Source organism: Medicago sativa, chromosome 7, assembly GCF_051527215.1.
Source record: "Medicago sativa cultivar Bolivia chromosome 7, Bolivia_mono, whole genome shotgun sequence".
NCBI classification, from domain to species: Eukaryota; Viridiplantae; Streptophyta; class Magnoliopsida; order Fabales; family Fabaceae; genus Medicago; species Medicago sativa.
In genome coordinates this window covers 77,375,077-77,399,329 of record NC_140755.1, presented here as the reverse complement: position 1 = coordinate 77,399,329, position 24,253 = coordinate 77,375,077, and the positions used below count along the sequence as shown (strand labels likewise).

The 24,253-nt window shown below is 32.5% G+C and overlaps 5 protein-coding genes across 5 annotated transcripts; 4 read left to right on the top strand and 1 right to left on the bottom strand.

Moving 5' to 3' along the window:
• Positions 1–4,803: 4,803 nt before the first annotated feature.
• Positions 4,804–7,157, top strand: LOC146908744 (uncharacterized). The gene is made up of 4 exons (XM_085727656.1): positions 4,804–5,112; positions 5,998–6,275; positions 6,618–6,682; positions 6,769–7,157. The coding sequence occupies exons 1-4, from the start codon at positions 4,922–4,924 to the stop codon at positions 6,988–6,990; spliced, it is 756 nt and encodes a 251-aa protein (XP_085583782.1). The 5' UTR covers positions 4,804–4,921; the 3' UTR covers positions 6,991–7,157.
• Positions 7,158–9,277: 2,120 nt separating this feature from the next.
• On the top strand, positions 9,278–9,772 carry LOC146908743 (uncharacterized). Its single transcript, XM_085729300.1, has one exon. The coding sequence runs from the start codon at positions 9,278–9,280 to the stop codon at positions 9,770–9,772; it is 495 nt and encodes a 164-aa protein (XP_085585426.1).
• Positions 9,773–9,782: 10 nt separating this feature from the next.
• LOC146908742 (uncharacterized) lies at positions 9,783–10,355 on the top strand. Its single transcript, XM_085729299.1, has one exon. It carries the CDS (start codon positions 9,783–9,785, stop codon positions 10,353–10,355), a length of 573 nt encoding a protein of 190 aa, XP_085585425.1.
• A 3,896-nt stretch (positions 10,356–14,251) lies between these two features.
• LOC146908741 (uncharacterized) lies at positions 14,252–16,810 on the bottom strand. Its single transcript, XM_085729298.1, has 3 exons — positions 15,693–16,810; positions 15,138–15,366; positions 14,252–14,884 (listed from the first exon to the last, which is right to left on the bottom strand). Exons 1-3 carry the CDS (start codon positions 16,808–16,810, stop codon positions 14,252–14,254), a joined length of 1,980 nt encoding a protein of 659 aa, XP_085585424.1.
• A 1,399-nt stretch (positions 16,811–18,209) lies between these two features.
• On the top strand, positions 18,210–18,608 carry LOC146908740 (uncharacterized). Its single transcript, XM_085729297.1, has one exon. The coding sequence runs from the start codon at positions 18,210–18,212 to the stop codon at positions 18,606–18,608; it is 399 nt and encodes a 132-aa protein (XP_085585423.1).
• Positions 18,609–24,253: the final 5,645 nt, after the last annotated feature.

Genomic DNA, 24,253 nt, shown 5'->3' with positions numbered 1-24,253 from the left:
TTAAAATCTAAATATTTTCAGCCATGTCTCTGTGTCAATAATTATACACATAAGCATATAATTGGATTGGATTTCGATATTTAGTTTGTTTATATTTTGGTTTGGGAATTCTGCTCTTTACCCAACACATTTTGCTCATTCCCAACTGAATTTCCAAAAATACTTCTGTATGAGTTAATTTACATTGGATGAGTTAACTCACCCAGAGGCATTATATAATTTTAGTTGGGAATTAGCATTTTTAGTTGGGTAAAGGAGAGATTTTTTGGTTTGGTGATCATTGAGAGGATGCATTTTGTGATCTCAATATATTGGTTTTTTGTTGTTGAGGGGAACCAATATATTGTTGTTGACAATTTATTTTTATATATACTATATATATATATATATATATATATATATATATATATATATTTTGGTACAATGGTCAATGGTGGTGTTGACAATTTATCCTTGTCGTGACTCGTGACAGTATTCTAGAATGTTGTAGTATAGTAGTATGCGTACATCATCATCGTGGTCCGCTATAGTCGTCCATACATACCAAGGTACAGGTGACTCTAAGCCTGCAGAGTGCAGGCCATGGCCTCAGTCAACTAGACAGCTACGTTTCCAATTCTACACTCTACACATACATACATACATACACATACTATACTGTTTTTGAAATGTCTTTGCTTTCTCATTCATATACTACCATCTCAACACCTGTCTAATGATGGATCATTTTTATCTATGAATCACAGATACTGTAAACACAAAGATGTACCTATAAATCTCTTTATTTAATTATTATTTTATAGAAATTTTTTATTTGTAAATTGTACGTGTTTCTCCAAATAAATTTGGTATAGGGGGTTGTCCACAAATTAAAATGAGAAATAATATTTGTAGAATCTTTTGTGACAACTTTTAGACAACTTTCTCTTTCATATTATATTTTTATTCTCTCTTTCTTTTTCTCTCTCCATTGTTTTTTACCAATGAGGAGATAGAAAAAGAAGGTTGTCAAAAAGGTTGTACCAAATGGTCGTTCAAATATCATTGCTCAATTAAACTTACTCCTAATAAAGCTATTGTTTTTTTAGGAAAAACTATTATCATTTTATTAGCAATTAAAGTACATTTCATCATCACCACAAAAAAAAGTATTTCATTAGCATTCTTAGTTTTTTTTTTGTGGCTGAGGTTTTAACGCCGAATTTTTCATATATTATGCATTGTTCTTACTCACTGAGTTATGCTTACGAAGACATTAACATTAATTCTTAGTTAATGTACCGTGTATTTCTACTTTGAAGCTATTATTATTAAATTATTTCAAGGAATCAATTTATTATGAGCTAAGCTCACGAAAATATTAACATTCTTACTTAATGTACCGTTGTGTATTTCTACTTTGAAGCTATTATTATTAAATTATTTTAAGGAATCAATTTATTATAGGGTTAATTATGTTTTTGGTCCCTACAAAATTGCGACCTTATAAGTTTAATCCTTACTTAATTTTAATAGCATTTTTAGTCCCTACAAAAAAAATTCTGCACTCAATATTAGTCCTTACTCAATCCAAATTTGTTTAATTTATGCTTAAACTCTTAAGTTTTTCAACAATTTTTTTACAGGCGTGTTAAGAACGTTATTAAAAGGTCCTCCGAAAAAAAATATTGCAAAAATTTGATTTCTACGTCAATATTTTTGTTACTTATATCTTAAACTTTTGTCATTTTAAAAAATTCATATTTAATTTATGTCATGTTAAAAAATTATAGATTTTAGTAAATGAACCTTTCATAGTGTTCTAAACTTGTATAAAAAGAATCGCTAAAAATTTTTAGAGTTTAAGGATAATTAAACAAAATTTATTTTAGCAGGGACTAAAATTATAAGTAATTTTTTTTGTAGGGACTAAAAATGCTATTAAAATTAAGTAAGGACTAAACTTATAAGGTCGCAATTTTGTAGGGACCAAAAACATAATTAACCCTTTATTATATTTAAGAATTTAGATCGTACGTACATCAGGATGTATCAGTTGCTCAAGTATCTTTTAATACTACTTCAAATTTAATTTAATATTTTGAAAAGTCAAGGTACCACCAGTACTACTGGTCATGACTGGACGGTGAAAATAGTATATGGACCGTATCAGTTCACAATGGCCCTGTATTTCAATTGATCGAGATGAGTTTGACAAGCAAAACAAGGCAAATTCGTTTTGGTTACGACTTTGATCAGCTAATCAGTGTCCTGGCGCATTCTATTTGAATTTTTATATTCAAAATATTATAACTTGTTTTGGAGAAGTTTTCATAGGATAATTATGACGTTCAAATTTTATAATTCGAAATATGTATAGCATGCGAGAAATTAATAAAGTGAAAAAAAGAAAGTGTCATTCTTTTTTCTCTCTACTCTTTCCACGCGTCTAGTGAATTTCAAAAATCTTTTGTTTGAATTATATATTTCAAACTGTTTTTTTTAGATTTTTGAATTATATAATCTAAAGTGAGGGTTCCCTCTATATTTTTGTGGAATATGCATTTTTTTTTATCAATTTGTATTTTAAAATCCGAAAAAATAAGTACTTCGGATTTTATAATTCAAACACCCTCAATAGACATTACTTCGAAGCATGTATGAGACTCCTTTCTTGTTTTTTTGGGTTTATAAAATCTGAGCACCTATATACACCGTATGTGCTAAAAATTCAAGGGCAAAACATGTTCAGATTATATAATCCAATATATATATATATATATTAGCACAAAGACCAAGTTTGTTAGTGATTGAGATAACCATTTTAACAACCATCATAACCTCTCATCCTTGTGTATTAGGTCAATGTTTGTTTTTCCTGTCGTGTCCAAGTCGAAAATCCGATTTTCAGGTTACTTGATTGGATTGCTCTGAAACTTGCCCAAAAAATCAGGAAAAAAAATCAAAGAACAAGCCTCCCGCATAAAGGACTTCTTACGGGACTCTGTTTCTCAAAATCAAAAATTTCAACGTTTACACTCATTTTTCAATGTGTTTTTATTTCCTGTTGATTTTATTTGACAATTTTATTTTATTTTATTTTTTATCATTTTTCACTCTGTTTTGAAAACAAAATTCGCTACTATTGAAATGGGAGGGGTTCTGATTATTTTTTTTTTTATATATAAGCATATTTCAAATTGTATAATCCAAAAATCTCCAAAAAAAAGTTTAGATTATATAATAATGTATTTTTGGAATTCCGTAGGATACGTGAGAAAAGAGTGAATGAAAAAAGAAATTACCTCAAAATAAACATAAACATGTAGTATGTCGAGCTACTTTTTCTCCCCTCAACAACAATATCATTTCAGACTTGTGGGTGTCTACATCCGAAAGAATCTTCCAGAAACGTCTAAAATACAAGTTGAAAGAATAATGATATTTGTAAAACCATTTGATAATAACTTTTGTAATAACCTTATTTTTTTTTCTTTTTTATTAGTAAAAATAATAGTGAGAAAAAAGAAGAGATATTATAAGAACGTTATGTGAGTATAAGAGATAAAATTGTTCAAAAGTTATCACAAAATAATCATACAAATATCATCCTTCTTCAAAAAAAAAAAAAAACAAATATCATTTTTCAAGTTGAAATTCATACTATTAGAAAATTTATGAAGTTCACATCACACGTGTACTTTCAAAATATAATTTATTTTTGGTTAAATACATTTTGTCTCTTAATTTACTTTTGAGGGACAGGTTGGTCCATTGACTATAATATAGTTCAATTTAGTCCTTTAAATTATATTTTTAATATAAGTTGGTCATTTCTATGCAAGCTTTTAGTCAAAGTCGTTCTTATATACGATGTGGCACACTGGCCATCCACATGTATTATATGTATTTACACATATTTAGTTTAGGTTTTTTTTTTTTTTTTGTGTGATGAGTTTAGGTAATTATTTAATTTTAATAAATATTTACTATAATTATAATGTCATCCTCTGTTATTTGATATTTAATAAAATATCCATATATATATATATATATATATATATATATTATATTTATGATTGTCACAATAATTTGATATTTCTTAAAAAAAATTATCCCTCCATCTCCTAATGAGTGATAAATTTGTAAAATAACTATCCTAAGATTCAAGTCACTTTCATTTTCTTCTTCTTCTTCTTCTTTCAATTGTGTCCTCTATTTAACATATTTAACAATTAAAATCATAAGTATCATTCCCAAATTAATATCTTTAACTTTATATTTACTATAATGACGAATACATCAACACTTCGTAGATTTGGTTTGATAAATTTGTTTATCTTTCCTTTAGTATGTGTGAAATACGGTAAATAAGTTGTACTTGATTGAGACAAGGTAAACTATATTTGGAGACTAATGTATGGATGCCCTAGGTAGATATTCCGAGATTTACTTATTTAATTGAGGTCAACTTACGTTTTTTCTATTTAATAAAAGGGGCCAAATTACTTATTTCACACAAGGCCTGTGGAAAAAAAAGAGATTAATCTATGCCCTTAGTTTCTTAGATCAGACTCCATATAAAGTAGAACACCACCTCGTTTGACCTAATGACAAAAACCACATGCAAACTTATTTGATACTAATAGATACCATTATTAACCTTGAAAATTACAACTTCTAACAATTAGTCTTCAAGAATTAAGGATATTGTGAATATTAATATTGGTAAACTCAACTCAAAATATCCTCTCACCCATTTAACTTCTTTTACAAGTTTCAGCTCACTACCAACCCATCATCACACTCTTTCTAACCTTTGCTTGAATCTTAAGTTACTATACCAAAGATCTTAAACATTGTATCATAGAAAACAAAAAAAAAAATTGAAGTCTCTCACTCTCAAACACCACTACACCCTCAAAAAGAGAGCCTTGAAATTATGTCAATTACATTTACAACAGGAATATGCCATTTTGTTGCAATTTTATTGCTTTTGGGATCACTCAAAGTGTACTCCGTAGAATGTGAAGATGATCGCTGCAAAACTGGGTTGTGCAACACCACTGGTGCTTGCATTTGCAAATTCCCTGATCCTTCCACTATCTTAGATGGCGATCGACTTTTTCTCGGGTAAACAATACATCAACTCATTAAATTCTTGTGCTCAACTAACTTTTCTTTCTATCATTCATATATACTTGGTTTCTTAAGCATGAAATGTATTTTCTCATCATTTTCAGCATTAATAAAATAAATGTGTGGAGACTGGAGTGGAAATTTTTTTGTCAACAATTAGGCCTATCAATGTAAATGATCTTGCTTTTGTGTAAAATAAATGAAAATAATTCAAAATATTGATTTTCAAGATCTTGTTTGATACAATTATACTAGATTAAGCTATGAATAAACGAGTGATACAAACACTAGACACATCACTTAAGACACTGATGTGTAGACATTAGTCCAAATTTGAGAACACAACGATAGAATATAACCACATGTGTCTGTACCAGACACACTTAAAATTTTTATCATATATGTTAGGCTCTTTGTTGCACTGACACTTTTGATTGAAGACATGTTCATGTGTCCGAATTGAGACGACACCGACACTTCTGATTACATTGAATTATATCATTTTTTCAAAATTTTATCATTGTCGACGTGTCAACGTCGTGTCCGATGTCCATGTCTGTGTCCGTGCTTTATACTTGGTTCCAATGGAGACTAGCTTTTAGTTTATGAAAGCTTCTCAATTATAGGTGTCTATAAAAATGTTTTGATGAGAATTTCTGAAAAAATTGAGATATAGAAGCTAAATTCAATTTATACATGAAACTATTATTTTGAAAAACTCTTGGTTCTTGCAAAAAAATTTCAATACATTTTTATTTTCACATGAGTGCTTGTGAAAGAGGTTACCCAAATTGGCTCTTAATTAGTCTTTTTGGTTCAATATAGATTTTGTGAATTTTCTCAATGAAATTTTGTATTATTTTGGGCTTGATGCTATAGGGGAAAGTTTTGTGATGAAGAAATGACAATGTGTGATGGGACCAACTCGTTTTGGTGTGAACATGGTGCTACTTGTGAGGAAATTGTTCAAGGAGAAAAGTACTCATGCAAATGTCCCTCTGGATTTGCTGGGGAACATTGTGAGCAAGCTGGAGTACCCTGTGGTCAGAATTTCTGTTTTCATCATGCTCAATGTTTGGATGAAGCAGGTTATGTTTGCCGGTGTCCATCTGATTGGAAAGGAAGTGCTGATTGTTCTCTACCAACCACTTCAACAGGTTCCTATCCCTTAATTCTCACTACTCACAACTCAGCTTTGATGCTTATTGCTTTTGAAAAGAGGGTTATGGATTATGATATATACAACTTATATATGTTAATGTCTCTTTCAGGAATAGGGTCTATTTAAATTGACTTATTTGATTTTATTTACTGACATAAGCACTTGTGAGATTGTTTGGGAGAACTTATCGAAACGGCTTATGACATGTTGATAAGCTGTTTTCAGCTTATTTGTATAAGCTCTCTAGAATTACCAGTGAAACAAAATGACAGAGCTAGTGATTTAGAAAAAAAATTAACTTATCTTATAGGTTTTCACATTAGATTTTGTACTGCAGATTTTTACTCAAATTCAACAACTGCCACTGAATTTCCTAGAGCTAGCAGCAATAGTGATACCAATGTGAGTTCCTTTCCTTAGATGAAATCATTCTTTTTATTTCAATTTTTCAATTTGATGACTAAGTGATATATTGTCTTCAAGTACAGAAAACACTGGCTGTCTTGGCATTTTCTTCGGTCGGAGCAGTTGCTGCTGGTGCAATTTATGGCAAGAAACTATGCAGCAAGAAAAAGAGAGATGCAATTAAATTTCAACAATTATCTCAAATGCAGACTCAAGGAGTACTTCTTGATGACGACGACGAAGAGGACAGTGAAAATCATGGCATGGTATCCGAAAGGGTTTGTGCTAATATCTCACATATTTAGTGGGCATTGGGAAACAACATTTTTGGGCAAAGTTTTCACAGGGTCTCATTAGCACTAGAATGTTTGTTTTTTAATGGTAACTGCTAGAATGTACAATATATTTTGTAATACTGAGCACTAATTTTTTTTATGGTTCTGCTTAATAAAAATGGTGGCATGCAATCACATATAGTATAGCTATGATAGATTATAGAGCAAAAAATGCAGGGTTTAAGGTGCCAACTTTTGAGTTTTTTAACTGGCCGTATCTATTTATGCAAAATCTAGTTCAGCTCAACCTATTCCCAATTGTCACCCCCTAATTCCTAAACATAACTCAACCTAACTTCCCATTCTCCAGCAACCTAATCAAGTCCTTGCTTACAGTCCAAGGCATTTGATCTTCATTTACAATGTGCTAGAAGTAGGTACCTTCTCCACATAAGCAAAATTTTCCCTCCTTCAATTCTTCTTCCTCCTCCTCAATTTATTCTTCTTTCTTGATTCATCTCATACTCATTACCAAGATAATATAGAGGGTTTTCAGACCATAACACATTGTTTTCTCTCTCTGTTATATCCATCCCATACTCTCCAATTTCCATTCCGACCATTTCTTCCTTGTTGGTACTTGTTACACAAGTCACCCGTATTATATTTGTTACTAAATCGTCGTTTTCATTAAAAAAAATAAGCATGATTTGTTTGGTTTGTTACAATTTGAAAGTCACAAATATTTGTATTTATAATTTTAGTCATAATAATTTTTTTATATAAAATATTGCTCATAATTTACACGTGCTAACGCAATATTTTATCATAAAATCGATTATAAATTTGTTTAGGGATAATTTTTTTTTTTGAAGCAATTTGTTTAGGGATATATAACATTTTATTTTACAAAACCAATTTATAAATGGATATGGTTTAGTTGGCCAAAATATCCGGATATTTTAAAATATGGATTGAAAATTGGTTATTTATCGATTTAAAAACCGGTTATTTCTCTTTCAAACCCAACTTTTAAGACCAAATTTTGCAAAAGAATCAAATTTATTTAATAAAAAAAGGAAATACAAACAATTTAGTAAAAAACGGAGTACAACAATTTTTTTAGTTGAGAGAGAGATTGATATGGATGGTCGACAATACTTCATGTACTCCAACGACAAGGCTACAACTTGGATTGAGTGATTCATCTTTTCTGTCTACATGCAAATGGTAAATTGTTTGCATTATGAAATGCAAGAGATAGTTTCCAATCTGTTAACAATTTATATACCTGAAATCGCCCAAGTTAATGGCTGCTTGAAACAAACAAGAAATACAATTGAGGTCTTATTACATACAATCTAGCAATGACCAACAATTGGAAGAGCCAATATCAATGGAATTTTGCTCTCCACCCAGCACGTTTTGCTCGCACCCTGCAGCCATGCCAATTTTGTCCTTGCGCAAGTTAACATGCGCTACACAAGTTAACTCACGCTGCGTAAGTTAACTCACGCAGTGTTCCTGTTTTTGAACAAAACCCATCAGTCCGAACTCCAACCACCATTTTCTTTCCCTCCACCTTCAAAAACCCAAAAAGTGCGATTTTTTGGGTCAAAATCATCATCCCAAATCATTGCAAATCGTCAGGAAGCAAGTTTCTACTCTCATCAAGCATCAATTATCAGGTACTGTACCATCTAAACTCATCTCATTTTGCTGGTTTACCTGCTTGGTTCGTCTGTTTTTTGTAGGGAGTAGGGCATGGTACGCAAGTTAACTTGCGCAGGTTAACTTGGCTGCGCGACTTAACTGTCGCAAGTGCATTAGTGCTGCGTGACTTAAGTCACGCCACTGTGCAGCCATGTTTTTTTGAATTTTTTGCGCCACTTTTGTTCTTGGTTAGCTTGTTCCGCAAGTAATTTATTTTTTCTTCCTTTGTAATTATTTTTATTCAATAGATATTTAGGGAGATGGTTGACAAAGTCGCGGATGATGGCGTTGAACCGAAACCGGCCAAAAAAGAAGGTTCCGGTGAAGGTTCCGGCGAAGGTTCCGGCGATGTCAAACCAAAGCTTTAATTTCAAACCATTTAAAGTCCAAATTCCAATTCAAGCTCGAATTGGTAAAATTCAAGAACCTAATCCGGTACCTACCGGCGTTATTTGTGAAGCTCGTGACACCGCCTCATTTTTTTACAACAAATGCAAGATGGAGAGAGCGAGAAGAGTTACTTACTTGGGTTCGCGGACAAGGGGTGAAGGCCGGATTTGGTGTTTGTATAGATAAATCCGTTATAAAAAGGCCGTATTTGACGATGCAATGTGAAAGGAGTGGGGTATACAAGCCACCTAAGACAAGGAAGAAACCGAACCTTGAAGGCATTGGCTCAAGGAAATGTAATTATCCGTTTAGGTTGAAAGGTTTCTTTGATAAAGATACAAATGATTGGTGGCTTGCAATGCTTTGTGGAATGCACAACCATGACTTGGAGGTGGGAAAGTTACAAGGACACCTAATTGCGGGTAGACTTCGTGCGGAGGAGAAGAAAAAAGTTATTGAAATGACAAAGAGCTTGACGGTGCCTCGGAATATTCTCACCAATTTGAAGGAAACCAACAACGAAAGTGTGATAACAATCAAGCAAGTGTACAATGTGAGAACAAGATGGCGCAAGGGGGAAAGAGGTGACATGACGGAGTTGCAATTCTTGATTTCGAAGTTGGTGGAGCATAAGTACGTCTATTACACAAGAGGAGGAAGATCATGTATTGATTCGTCATGCACTTATTCAAGAGTTGAGAAATCATAAGAGTGACTACATGCCGATATATGACACGGAGGAGCGTTATAACATAATCTTGAATGGTTTATACCCTCCTAAACGTACAATTAGTGTTGCGCCTCCAGATAAGTGGATGACCACTCCGGATATGGGTCACATTATTGCTTCTTGCTACAAAAGACCCGTTGTTCTATTGACTTTGTCCGAAACGACGGGTGGTGTATGTGAGACATTTTTCCCAATCCGAAGTGCTCCTCCACTTAATCCACATTCCAACATCATGTGTCTTTGCTTAATTCCCGATCACTATCTTCATGTGATTTTGAAGGAAGGTTGTCCGTTACCACCGAGTTGTAAGGAATGGATGAACAACAAGATTGGTGAGACGGAGAATTGGCATTTTGTGTTTTTGGATAGACAAAACGCTTTCAATGAACTCATGTCTAAGGAGCCTCAGCCGCCAAAGAAACCAACAAATGAGCACAATCCAATTGTTTGTGGTGATACTCCCACCCCGCAAAAAAAGGAACAAGAATTTGAATGGACGGAGGACATGGAAGAGGACGGCAATTTAGGAATATCACTAGACCTCTTAGATAGGTTATTATAGGTTAGGAAAGTTATAGGTCGGTCGGTGTTCGTCCTATTTTTTGGTGGTATTACACCCCGACATATTTTTTGGTGGCCGGTTATGTAATTTGTATATTTGTGGCCAATATGTAACTAATATTATATATATTAAATGAAATGAATTATTTTTTTGGTGGCCGGTTATGTCACACCAATTATTGCTTGCATTACTTACTTTGTCTCTAATTATTTGTAATTTGGATCGTTTACGTGTCATTAAGTGTGTTTAAATGATTACGGGTCATTACCGGCGAATTTGTGTAATTTGGACCGTTTGGATCGTTATGTGTGATTATGTGATTGTGAAAAAAAACGATGTTTTGGTGTAATTTTGATGCACCAAGTCGTATTATCCAATAATATTGTTAAACTGACGTAATTAGGTTCAATTACGAGCATTTTAGGGTTTCGACCCAAACTGCATTCAATGCACATCAGTACAGCATTTAATGCTGTACTGATATATCAGTAGTGCGTGAGTTAACTCGCGCAAGTGTAATACTATGCGTGAGTTAACTCACGCAATGTTTTTTTTATACATGCCTATGCGTGAGTTAACTCACGCAGAGTTTTACCCTTGCGCATCTTAACTTACGCAACGTTACTTAACTAACGCATAGTATTACACTTGCGTTAGTTAACATGCGCAGGGGCAAAATTGGCATGGCTGCAGGGTGCGAGCAAAACGTGCTGGGTGGAGAGCAAAATTCATATCAATGACCATCAATTGGAAGAGCCAAGATGAAGTTTACAAAGTGAATGTGTTGGCTATGGTTCATATGTACACAGAAGAGGTGTAAGGGGCGGAGAAGGAGCTGGCCCTGGCCCTGGCCCAAACGTGTCTTAAGCTTAATTGTTGTTGGGGGCGACTGGAGACGTGGGAGACAATAGCTCCCGTGGTTCAGGGTAACACTATACATTGCTTAATTGAACTGCATTAACAATGATCGATCGAGTTTATTGTCTTTTATTTTCGTTTCTTTAATTTTCCTTGCTATTATTATTTATTTTTGTTTCTTTAATCTTCAATTACTATTATTGTACATGCTCAACTAAGTTTGAGAGTAGAATTTTAAATTATAACATCGTAATACATTAGAGAAATGATATCTTGACAACCACTTTTTAACAAGTTTTGGACAACTTTCTCTCTCATACTCACATGATGTTGTTATCCTCTCTCTTCCTTTTTCTCTCTCCATTGTTTTTGACCAATAAGAAGTGAGAAAAACAAGGTTGTCAATAAAGTTGTCATCAAATGAATGTCAAAATATCATTACTCAATACATTAATACTAATATTTAACAAATAATGATTGAATTTTATACAAAAAAATGAAATATATTCGTTATTTATAGTTTCCATCTCTATTGAATTAGATTTTGGTAGATAAACTCCATCATGCATAAAACACTTGTTTTTCTTGTTATTAGATAGTGCCACGTACTTGTTTCCCTATCTGTTTGATAGTCTTCACTCATTTTATACCCTGAACGACCAAATGTTGTTGTTAATCTATTCAAGAAGAAGGTTTGTTTCTTTGCCCCATTGTTTTTAGAGTTTGTCTTTAGTTTTAGAATGTCTATATACTAATGACAATTATGATTATCTGGGTACAAATCAGTATTTTGTTTTCTATGGTTTGCTATAATTATAATACAACGTAGTGTAAATATGGAAATGCGAAGCACCCGTTATGACAAGTTTATGATATTCATGGCTATATCAATGCTGCCATTATGACAAGAGAAATGTTGTTTCTGGCGAATGGATGATTCGTGAATATTTCGAGCGGTATAAAAAACCTCAATTTTTTGTGACTGCATTGCATGTTTAGTGGGACTTTTTTTTTGTTTTTTTTTCATACCATTACAATTGACCTTTCACTTCGCGATACATTTGCTAGAATTTGTGTCATGGTGTTTAGCCACACTCTTATGACAATCATGTCATATATTAACTCTATCAATTTCACACGCCTCTATCAAACATTTTTACTATTATTGAAAATTATTTCAAAACTGTTATCATTACAAAGAATTCTCTCGATAACCCTAATTTTCAATCCTAGTCAACTACAACACTACCACCAAAATGTTTAAGTAAGTCTTCGAAACTCAAGCTCCAATAATCTTTGAAATTCCTTCATCTTGAATTCTTTTTGTTATGTCCGAATCTTGGATCCTTGAACTTGAGAAGTTAGAAAGACCCCATAATTCATACAGTCTTTTGACGTAACTAAGAAATTTTTAAGCTCTTTGAATAACATAACTATTAGTCACTACCTAATATATGATTATTATCTTAAGATATTTTGTATCTCGTATCTAAATGATGTGTGACGAACGATCTCGTATATCAAAAGAGACTTACGTGCTCTTACCGCCACGATTTTGAACGGGTTAAGAGCCTGTTTGTTATAGCTCTTTTAAAATAGATTTTTGTGGTGTAATCTGTTTTTGTAATAATATTTTTAACAAATAATTTTTCAAGAAAAACTTCAAATGAAAAATTCGTTTGAATAGCTTATCTTAAATTATCATTCCAAGTACTTCATCATTTTGTTATGATTTTTTTTTTGAAGAATTGTTATAATTTTTTTGGATACTAAAATTTTAAAAAATTTTCTAAAAAAAAGCTATATCAAATAGCTTTTCATAAAAATCATTTTTGAAAGATATCATTTTGAAAAAATATACGATTTTTACTATGTAAAATCTTAAACAGTAAATATTTAAGTTAGTGAATGCCAAAATCTCTATTTTAACTTATACCAAATGAGTTTGTAATATTTTTTTTTTGAAAGATATTAGAATATTTGTTATGTTGTTGGTATCATTGAAAAATATAAATATAGTTTATTACAATACGAAAGTGCAAAATATCTATTATTTATACATATCATTTTAATCAAAATCAAAATATCATAAAAACTACTCTTCTCAATTTATATGCATTAGCGTAATAAGAAGATTGGACAAATGGATACTCATTAAAATCAAAATAATTTTAATCAAAATTTCATGAAAACAACTATTCGTAACTTATACTCATTAGCGCAATAAGAAGATTGGACAGACGGGCACAGAGTGCCCGTCTTAACGCTAGTATATATAAATAAAATAGGATGTTTTGGGATCATTTTTTCTCCTTTCAATTACACCCTTAAACAAATTTGACTATAAGAATGCTAAATTCAAAAAGATAAGAATTTATATTATATTTCTTATATTTTTTTTAAAGATAATATATTTGTTATATTATTGATATCATTAAAAAAGATAAGTATAATTTGTTACAATATAAAAGTGCAAAATATCTATTATCTAGACCTATAATTTTAATCAAAATAAAAAAATTAATCAGAATTTCATAAAAACTACTGTTTGTAATTTATATGCATTAGCGCAATGTCCGTCTAAATGCTAGTATATATAATATACATAAATATTTAGAGGTACGATAAATTTTTATAATAGTGCCTAGCTTGGTATTGTAAGTTTGTAAGCTAAGTAGGAAAATTAAGATGTTGAAAGGTCATTTAATTTGTGCATAAATTTTTATAAGAGTATATGCTAGTAAGTTATAACATAACCATTTTTTTGTATATACGCGTTTGCAAAAATGTCATCTATTGTATGTGTGCAAAAAATAGAAAAAAGAATGAGAAAAAACTACAAAAGAATAAATTAAGATAAATAAGAGGCCAAATATATAATTAACGTTGTTTTTTTTTTGAAGAGGCTAAAATGAATTATATTACCACAACAAAAGACCCCACTAGCACAAGGTGTACCAGGGTGGAAACAACAAAGTCAGAACAATAATTACAGACACAATACAGTAAAATAAAAGAAATGGAAAGAGCATAAACAATTAACCTATGCCCAAAATGGTGAATGGGCTAAGCCACCACGCATGATAATTGAAGGGAAGAGAAGGGTATTTCTCCTTCAACCACAAGAAAGCGAGGGACTTAATTTTTTCTACCATTTGAGGAATAGAGCTATGCTTGCCTTTAAATAACCTGTTATTTCTTTCTTTCCAAATTTCCCACGTAGTTGCTAACCAGATAACCTGTAAAATTGCACCACGAGCCTTCACATTACCACCATCTAAGAAGAACTGATTAAAGTGGTCAACCACACCAAGAGGTAGGGCTGTTGAGAAGCCTAGCCACCTTAACAATAATTGCCATACCGAGCCAAACGTAGCACAATGTAAGAACATATGAGTGCTAGTTTCGACTGAATTACAACCAGCAATACACAACCGAGAGTCAAAAGGAATCACACCACGACGAAGAAGATTATCCTTCGTTGGCAACCTATCGCGAAACAGACGCCACGCAAACAACACGACCTTAAGGGGAACTTGTTTATTCCAAAGAGTTGCCACCGCCACCGTAGGAACACCAATCGGTTGCGAAGTTTGCACTTTGTAAGCACTTCGGACGGAAAAAACATGAGATGTTTCCAACTTCCAATGCCAAGTATCAGTTTTATCAACCTGTAAAGAGAAACTTTGAAGTAATAAGATTAGTTCCCCCACCACCTCCTCTTCCCACGCAAAAAGCCTCCTCCTCCACGACCAAGCCTGACCCTCCACCCCCCCACCCTAACTGACACATATCAAACACAGACAAGTCCTTTAACAATGATAAATCAAATAATCTAGGAAACTTGTCACGAAGGGAGACTTCACCCAACCACACATCCGACCAAAAGAAAGTATTTTTCCCACTTCCTATGACACGGCTAACATTATGTCTAAACCACTCCTCCCTACACAGAGCATGAACATCACGCCACCACAATGATGTCTCTCGCCCACCACCCCTCAATCTACCCTCCTCCAAACCATACCTAGCTGACAACACCTTAAACCACAAACTCTCCCTCTCCATCAACATCCGCCAGCACCACTTACCTAGTAAAGCAATATTAAACTCTCTAATTCTCCTTACCCCCAAACCACCAACCTCCTTACTCCTGCAAACAGTATTCCAATCCACCCAAGATATTTTCCTGTGGTCCTCACTCCCCCCCCCCCCCCCAAAAAAAAAAAAAAATTAAAATAGATTCAAAAGAGGAGATTATACCTGCTGGAGCCTTAAAGAAAGAAAGTGCATAAACAGGCAGAGATGACAGGACAGAATTCAGCAAAACCAGGCGACCACCGAAGGATAAATGTTTAGAGTTCCAGCTGGACAGTCTAGAGTTAAGTCGATTAAGTAATGGTTCCCAAAAAGCCAACCGCCTCGCATTACCCCCAATAGGTAACCTCAGATACACAAAAGGAACAGAGCCAACCTTACAACTCAACACCATGGCCGCAATCCCACACTGCCGCCTTCACCTCTTCCATGGAGAAAGGTTTAATTAGACCGACCCCCTCCCTGTGAGTTAACAAACGAAAATTCAAAGCCTCCATAGTGGGGCGGTCAACACTGACTCCCTGAAAATGAGTTGAAAAATGAGAGTAAACAGCACTGCGAACATTATCGACACCTTCAACCAACACACCATTCACCAAAAAAAATGGGATAGCATTTCGGCGTTTTCTACTAGACATAATACCATGAAAAAATTTCGAATTTGCATCCCCTTCACGAAGCCAATGCAACCTTGACTGTTGCCATGAAATACTAGTATTCATCCGGACTAAAGAAAACAATTCTTCCGTAAAACCATGAAGGTCCTCAACCTCAGCATCAAGTAAACCATCTGACTCCCCTTTTAAGTCTAGATTAGAAATTCTATCTTTCAGAGAAAAAATTTTAGCAGGTAAATTTTGAGAATGAGTCTGATGCCACTCCCGCAGTGCCAATTTAATTAATTTAAATTTTTCTTTCAACACAAAACCACCCCAACCTTCAACCTGAAAAGAATTCCATTTATCACGGACAAAGCTATTATTGTAACCAGCAAAATTCTCCCAACACTTTAACATCCGTAATGGCCTGGGCCCCCAATTCTCTTCATCAACAGACAGAACTATAGGACAGTGATCAGACAAGCCACGAGCCGAAGCCAACTGAAAACAATCAGGCCAAGTCAAACACCAACTTTCAGACAAAAGAACACGATCAATGCGACTCATCGACCTCCCGTCCCCACGAAACCAGGTATAATGACGGCCTCGGAGAGGAAGGTCAATCAATGAGTTGCCGATAATAAACTGATTAAAAAGGGTGCTCCCTGTTTGACTGGCTGCAATTCCTACACTGCGACGTTCTTCAACACACCAGACAGCATTAAAGTCTCCACAAATACATACATTCTGATCGGCTACTGACAATAAATTATTTGAAATATTTATCCAGAGTTCCTGTTGACAAGTAGCATCACAAGGTGCATAGACATTAAAAACAATGAACCGCTCTCCCGTCTTCACAAAACTACCCATAACCACCAAAACATGCTCAAAAGACATAGACGACCACACCACCACTTCCTTGCTGTCCCACAAAGTTACTAACCCACTCGACGCACCAATCGAAGGTTGAAAAGAGAAATCGACATCAACACCACCCCATAAAGACTAGCTTTGTTTCTTGAATACACATAACCAAAGGTTTTTTCTCCCTCACCAATTGACACACCTCCCTCCTTTTCTCCAAACCACCTAAACCCCGGACATTCCAAGAAATAATCTTCATCTAGACACACCCACACCACACCAAACCTCACCCCACCACCAACCTTACGCCTTAATCCCCCTTCCCTCCACTCTCTGAACTTTTTCTTCCCGCTCCTGACAACACATCAAACATGTTATTTTTATCTCCCTTGAAGTTAAGTCCCACCGTTTTTCCTATCTCACAAACATCATCATTGACCACTTTGTTGTTACCATGTAGAACCAGCCAATTAGACCATTCGTTGTTAACTGATGGATTAGAATCACCCCGAGAAGACCCTTCATCAGAAAATACCTTCACCTTAGATACATCAGAAGCCAACCTTCGTTTCTTCCCCGACTTCCGTAAAGCACGAAGCACTTCTTTACGGTCTTTATCTGAAAGTCTTGCAATACGCTTCAAATTTTGAACGCCATTACGTAGGTAACCACCTCCCTTTTTCCTTGTACAATTCTTAACACGAGAAGAAGATGATACCTTTTGAGTTAAAAGAGAGAGACATTAACGTTGTTGATGTCTCTTGTCTAATTTTAAAGTAGTGACCGTTGTAATTTAGAATTTTTCTATAAAATAATAGAACGTTACAAATTTATATCCGATTATTTAAAAGAATTATTTACTTGATAGATAATAGATACATAGTATATAAATATAATCGTCGTTAAAATTTTCAATCAAATTGTATTTCAAATATATATAATATTCTTTCTCATATGATATGAATGATTCAATCGTCATATTTAGTACATGAAGAATGAGGGAAATACTATTATTTGCAAGATATACATTGATTGCTCTTGCATGTATTGGTGTTGTTGTTTGTGATTGAAATATATGACTTTAAGAGTCGTGTTTAATTCATGAAAATGAGAGAAAACCAATGTTGTGTGATTTATCTAATACTCAATTGTTCTTTTGATTTAAAAAAATTAATGATATATTTATTAATCAATGATCAAGTTTTTGAGAAATGAATTTATACAATTGCCAATACATAATTTCTATTTTTTGTATGCAATGTTTCCCTTTTTTTCTTCCTTAAAAAAACATATCCCCCTTTTTTAACTACATTTGTCTCTAATTATAAGACCCTTTTAAGAATTTTTTTCTCCATTTTTATAAGACTCTTTTGCTATTTTCAATCGCCGTTTGTTTGAACTATCAGATAATAAATTGTTAACTGTGGCGCAAATGTTTGATTTGGGGTGGGATGAGGGAGAAGAGGCGTGGAAGTGGAGAAGGAGGTTATGGGCGTGGGAGGAGGAGTTAGTAGAGGAGTGTAGGGCTTTATTAATGACTATTACGTTGCAGGTTGACAATGATGATGTGGGGATTTGGATTCCAGACCCTTCTGCAGGTTACACGGTTAGAGGGTCTTACCGTACTTTTACTGATGGTACGCCTCTCAACCATGGTGTGTCTTTGATCTCTGACGATCTTCTTTGGAGAAAGGACGTTCCGCTCAAGGTTTCAATTTTTGCGTGGAGGCTCTTCCAGAATAGGTTGCCTACCAAGGCTAATTTATTTCGGCAAAGTTTTCACAGGGTCTCATTAGCACTAGAATGTTTGTTTTTTAATGGTAACTGCTAGAAGAATGTACAATATATTTTGTAATACTGAGTACTAATTTTTATATGGTTCAGCTTAATAAAAATGGTGGCATGCAATCACATATAGTATAGCTATGACAAATTATAGAGCAAAAAATGCAGGGTTTAAGGTGCAAACTTTTTCTTGAGTTTTTTTTAACCGGCCATATCTATTTATGCAAAATCTAGTTCAGCTTAACCTATTCCCAATTGTCATCCCCTAAACATAACTCAACCTAACTTCCCATTCTCCAGCAACCTAATCAAGTCCTTGCTTACAATCCAAGGCATTTGATCTTCATTTACCATGTACTAGGAGTAGGTACCTTCTCCACATAAGCAAAATTTTCCCTCCTTCAATTCTTCTTCCTCCTCCTCCTCAATTTATTCTTCTTCCTTGATTCATCTGATACTCATTACCAAGATGATATAGAGGGTTTTCAGACCATAACACATTGTTTTCTCTCTTTCTGTTATATCCATCCCATACACTCCAATTTCCATTCCTACCATTTCTTCCTTGTTGGTACTTGTTACACAAGTCACCCGTATTATATTTGTTACTGAAAGTATGATTTGTTTGGTTTGTTACAATTTGAAAGTCACAAATATTTGTATTTATAATTTTAGTCATAATAATTTTTTTATGTAAAATATTGCTCATAATTTACACGTGTTAGCGCAATAAAAAGAGCGCAAAGACTCCACTAGTTTTATCATAAAATCGATTATAAATTTGTTTACGTATATATAACCGTTTATTTTACAAAATCAATTTATAAATGGATATGGTTTAGTTGATCAAAATATCAGGATTTTTTAAAATCCGGATTGAAAATTGGTTATTTATCAATTTAAAAACCGGTTATTTCACTTTCAAACTCAATTTTTAAGACCAAATTTTGCAAAAGAAACAAATTTATTTAATAAAAAATGGAAATACAAACAATTTAGTAAAAAACGGAGTACAACAATTTTTTTAGTTGAGAGATTCATATTGATGGTCGACAATACTTCATGTACTACAACGACAAGGCTACAACTTGGATTGAGTGATTCACCTTTTCAGTCTACATGCTAATGGTAAATTGTTTGCATTATGAAATGCAAGAGATAGTTCCCAACCTGTTAACAATTTATATCCCTGAAATCGCACAAGTTAATGGTTGCTTAAAACAAACAAGAAATACAATTAGGTCTTATTTCTGTCAGCTGTTGTTGTTGTGGTTTTTTTTTCTGTTTTTTCGGATGGGAGGGGTCTGCTGTTGCTGCTGCCTGTTGGTTCAGCAGGGGTGCGGTTCGTTTTATGGGGTTTTTTCGGGTTTGAGGCAGGTGTATGCTTGGTTGCTACAAGTATATCCCAGCCTCATTGTTTCGAGGCCCTTGTGGTTTGTTTTCATTGTTAATGTTGGTGGGGTGGTGTTCCGTATATTTACGGCACCATAATTGTATTTTGTCCCGTCCTTTTCCGTGAGTTTTTTTTGTGCGTCTTGCATATACTCGAGGAGAATAATATTTGCCATTTCAAAAAAAAAAAAAACTTACAATCTAGCCATGACCAACAATTGGAAGAGCGAAGATGAAGTTTACAAAGTGAATGTGTTGGGTAGGGTTCATATGTACACAAAAGAGGAGCAAGGGGCGGAGAAGGAGCTGGACTAAGCCCCGGCCCAAATGTTTGTTTGGCTTAATTGTTGTTGGGGGCGACCGGAGACGTGGGAGACAATAGCTCCCGCGGTTCAGGGTAACACTATATACATTGGTTGCAACATTGTAAACCTTGATTATCATATAAATAAAACAGAACTATATATATAGTCGTCGTCGTAGAGGTAGGCACCATTGATTGAACTACATTAACAAAGATCGATCGAGTTTCTTGTCTTTTATGTTCGTTTCTTTAATCTTCCTTGCTACTATTGTTTATTTTTGTTTCTTTAATCTTCAATTACTATTATTGTACATGCTCAACTAAGTTTGAGAGTAGAATTTTAAATTATAACATCGTAATACATTAATACTAATATTTAACAAATAATGATTGAATTTTATAAAAAAAAATGAAATATATTCGTTATTGATAGTTTCCATCTCTATTGAATTAGATTTTGGTAGATAAACTCCATCAAGCATAAAACACGTTGTTTTCCTTGTTATTAGAGAGTGCGACGTACTTGTTTCACCGTCTGTTTGATAGTTTTCACTCATTTTATACCCTGAACGACCAAATGTTGCTGTTAATCTACTCAAGAAGAAGGTTTGTTTCTTTACCTCATTGTTTTTAGAGTTTGTCTTTAGTTTTAGAATGTTTGTATACTAACGACTATTATAATTGTCTGGGTACGAATTAGTATTTTGTTTTCTATGCTTTGCAATAATTATAATACGACGTAGTATAAATATGGAAATGCGGAGGACCGTTACGAGAAGTATATGCTATACATGGCTATATATTAACTCTATCAATTTCACACACCTTTATCAAATACTTTTACTATTATTGAAAATTATTTTTACAAATTGTTATCATGACAGGTAATTCTCTCGGTAATCCTAATTTTCAATCCTAGTCAACTAAAACACTATCAATATTCAACTAATTATTCGAAATTGAAGCTCTCATACAATCCTTGAAATTCCTTCACCTTGAATTCTTTTTGCTATATCCGAATATCGGGAAATATTCCCTTGAACTTGAGAAGATAGAAAGACTTTACAATTTATATGTTCACGCAATTAAGAAACTTTTAAGCTCTTTGAATAACATAACTATTAGTCACTGCCCTAATTTAATAGTTTATAGAGTGCAGCACATGATTATTATTTAGATATTTTGTATCTCGTATCTGAATGATGTGTGACGAACGATCTCGTATATCAAACGAGACTTACGTGTTCTTTCCGCCACAATTTTGATCGGGTTAAGAGCATGTTTGTTATATTTTTTTTTAAAATAGATTTTTGTGGTGTAGTATGGTTTTGTTATAATTTTTTTAAGAAATAAATTTTCAAGGAAAACTTCAAATGAAAAATTCCTTTGAATAGCTTATCTTAAAATGACATTCTAAGTATTTAATCATTTTGTTATGATAGTCTCTTTTGTTATATCTATACTTCTATACTATTGTATAAAGAAAATAGTCTCTTTTGGCTCTTTGGGCTTGTTTTTTCTCCTTCTAAAATTACTCTCAACTTTCAATGTAAATAACTCATATAATACGTAGATAAGAGTAAATTCAAATATTAATACAAAATGTAACAAATTGTATATGTCCAATTTTTTCCTTATAGTTTAAAAAAGATGGATGAGAGTGAATTCAAATATTAAAAAAATATAAAAAACACAATTTTTTTTTGTTACCACACAAAATATATCGTGTAACAAACATGATATGAGTATATGTCCAATTTTTTCCTTTATCCTTAAAAAAAGTGTCACAAACTAGATCAAATATATGTCACTATAAATATAATCAATAAGAAAATGATCGTTATTTTATATAAATATAATCAATAAGAAAATGATCGTTGATTTATTATAATTTAATATACAGACAAACCAAAATACGCTGAGTTAATAAATAATTTCGTTATGTACTTTGACAAGTAGATAAATAGATGTACGAATAATTTTCATTAATATTTTTAAAAATTTAAAAATTGTAATCAAAATGATACAAACAAACATAATAAAATATAAATACATGTTAGCGCGGTAAAAGGAGCGGGCAGAGGGCACTACTAGTATATATAAAGAAAATAGGATGTTTTGGGCTGACATTTTCTTCTTCCAATTACACTCTTAAACAAATTTGACTATAAGAATATTATTTTGTTGGTGTTATTAAAAAATAAAAAAATTTATATTTATTTGTAGGCTAAAATATGGTTTTAGTCCCTGCAAATATGCCTCGTTTTGGTTTTAGTCCCTGTAAATTTTTTTTGTAGTTTTTGGTCCCTGTAAATTTTTTTTGTTTTTTAAAATAGTCCCTGGAGGGACTATTTTCAAAAACAAAATATTTTTGCAGGGACCAAAAACTACAAAATGGGTTAAGTCATCATGTGCCACGTATGCAAATCATCACAAAAATGGGGTTAGGGACTATTTTAAAAAACAAAAATTTTTGCAGGGACCAAAAACTAAATTTTTTTTACAGGGACTAAAACCAAAATGAGGCATATTTGCAGGGACTAAAACCATATTTTAGCCTTATTTGTAATATTTTTTTTGAAAGATATTATAATATTTGTTATGTTGTTGGTATCATTGAAAAATATAAATATAGTTTATTACAATATGAAATTGCAAAATATCTATTATTTATAATATAATTTTATTCAAAATCAAAATATCATAAAAACTACTCTTCTCAATTTATACGCATTAGCGTAATAAGAAGATTGGACATACGGGCACTCATTAAAATCAAAATAATTTTAATCAAATTTCATAAACACAACTATTCGTAATGTATACTCATTAAAGCAATAAGAAGATTGGACAGTCGGGCACAGAGTGTCCGTCTTAACGCTAGTATATATAAATAAAATATGATGTTTTGGGCTGATTTTTTTCTCCTTTTAATTACACCATTAAACAAATTTGACTATAAGAATGCTAAATTAAAAAAGATAAGAACTTATATTATATTTGTTATATTTTTTTGAAAGATATTATATTTGTTATATTATTGATATCATTAAAAAAGATAAGTATAATTTGTTACAATATGAAAGTGCGAAACATCTATTATCTATACCTATAATTTTAATCAAAATAAAAAAAATAATCAAAATTTCATAAAAGCTATTGTTTGTAATTTATATGCATTAGCGCAATGTCCATCTAAATGCTAGGATATATAATATACATAAACATTTAGAGGTACGATAAATTTTCATAATAGTGCCTAGCTTGATAGCGCAAGTTTACAACCTAAGTAGGGAAATTAAGATGTTGGAAGCTCATTTAATCTGTGCATAAATTTTTATAATAGTATATTCTAGTAATTATAACATAACCATTTTTTGTATATACGTGTTTGCAAAAATTCCATCTATTTAATGTATGTGTGCAAAAAGTAGAAAAAAAATAAGAAAAAACTTCAAAAGAATAAATTAAGATAAATAAGAGGCCAAATATATAATTAACTTTGTTGATGTCTCCTGTCTAATTTTAAAGCAGTAACCGATGTAACTTATAATTTTTCTATAAAATAATAGAACGTTACAAATTTATATCCGATTATTTAAAAATATTATTTACTTGATAGATAATAGATACATAGTATATAAATGTAATCGTCGTTAAAATTTCCAACACATTGCATTATATATAATAGTCATTTTCATATGATATGAATGATTCAATAGTCATATTTAGTACATGAAAATGAGGGAAATACTATTATTTGCAAGATAGACATTGATTGCTCTTGCATGTATTGGTGTTGTTGGTTGTGATTGAAATGCAAGACTTTAAGAGTCATCTTTAATTCATGAAAATGAGAGAAAACCAATGTTGTGTGATTTATCTAATACTCAATTGTTCTTTTGATTTAAAAAATTAATGATATATTTATTAATCAATGATCAAGTTTTTGAGAAATGAATTTATATAATTTTCAATACATAATTTCTATTTTT

Coding starts and splice junctions, on each gene's coding strand:
- LOC146908744 (XM_085727656.1), top strand. CDS start 4,922: ATGTCAATTACATTTACAACAGGAATATGCCATTTTGTTGCAATTTTA. Junction 5,113..5,997: donor GGCGATCGACTTTTTCTCGG/GTAAACAATACA, acceptor TTGATGCTATAG/GGGAAAGTTTTGTGATGAAG. Junction 6,276..6,617: donor TCTACCAACCACTTCAACAG/GTTCCTATCCCT, acceptor TTTGTACTGCAG/ATTTTTACTCAAATTCAACA.
- LOC146908743 (XM_085729300.1), top strand. CDS start 9,278: ATGCAATGTGAAAGGAGTGGGGTATACAAGCCACCTAAGACAAGGAAG.
- LOC146908742 (XM_085729299.1), top strand. CDS start 9,783: ATGCCGATATATGACACGGAGGAGCGTTATAACATAATCTTGAATGGT.
- LOC146908741 (XM_085729298.1), bottom strand. CDS start 16,810: ATGTCTTTTGAGCATGTTTTGGTGGTTATGGGTAGTTTTGTGAAGACG. Junction 15,367..15,692: donor TGCGGCCATGGTGTTGAGTT/GTAAGGTTGGCT, acceptor TACTGTTTGCAG/GAGTAAGGAGGTTGGTGGTT. Junction 14,885..15,137: donor AGGAGTGGTTTAGACATAAT/GTTAGCCGTGTC, acceptor TTCTCTTTACAG/GTTGATAAAACTGATACTTG.
- LOC146908740 (XM_085729297.1), top strand. CDS start 18,210: ATGTTTGATTTGGGGTGGGATGAGGGAGAAGAGGCGTGGAAGTGGAGA.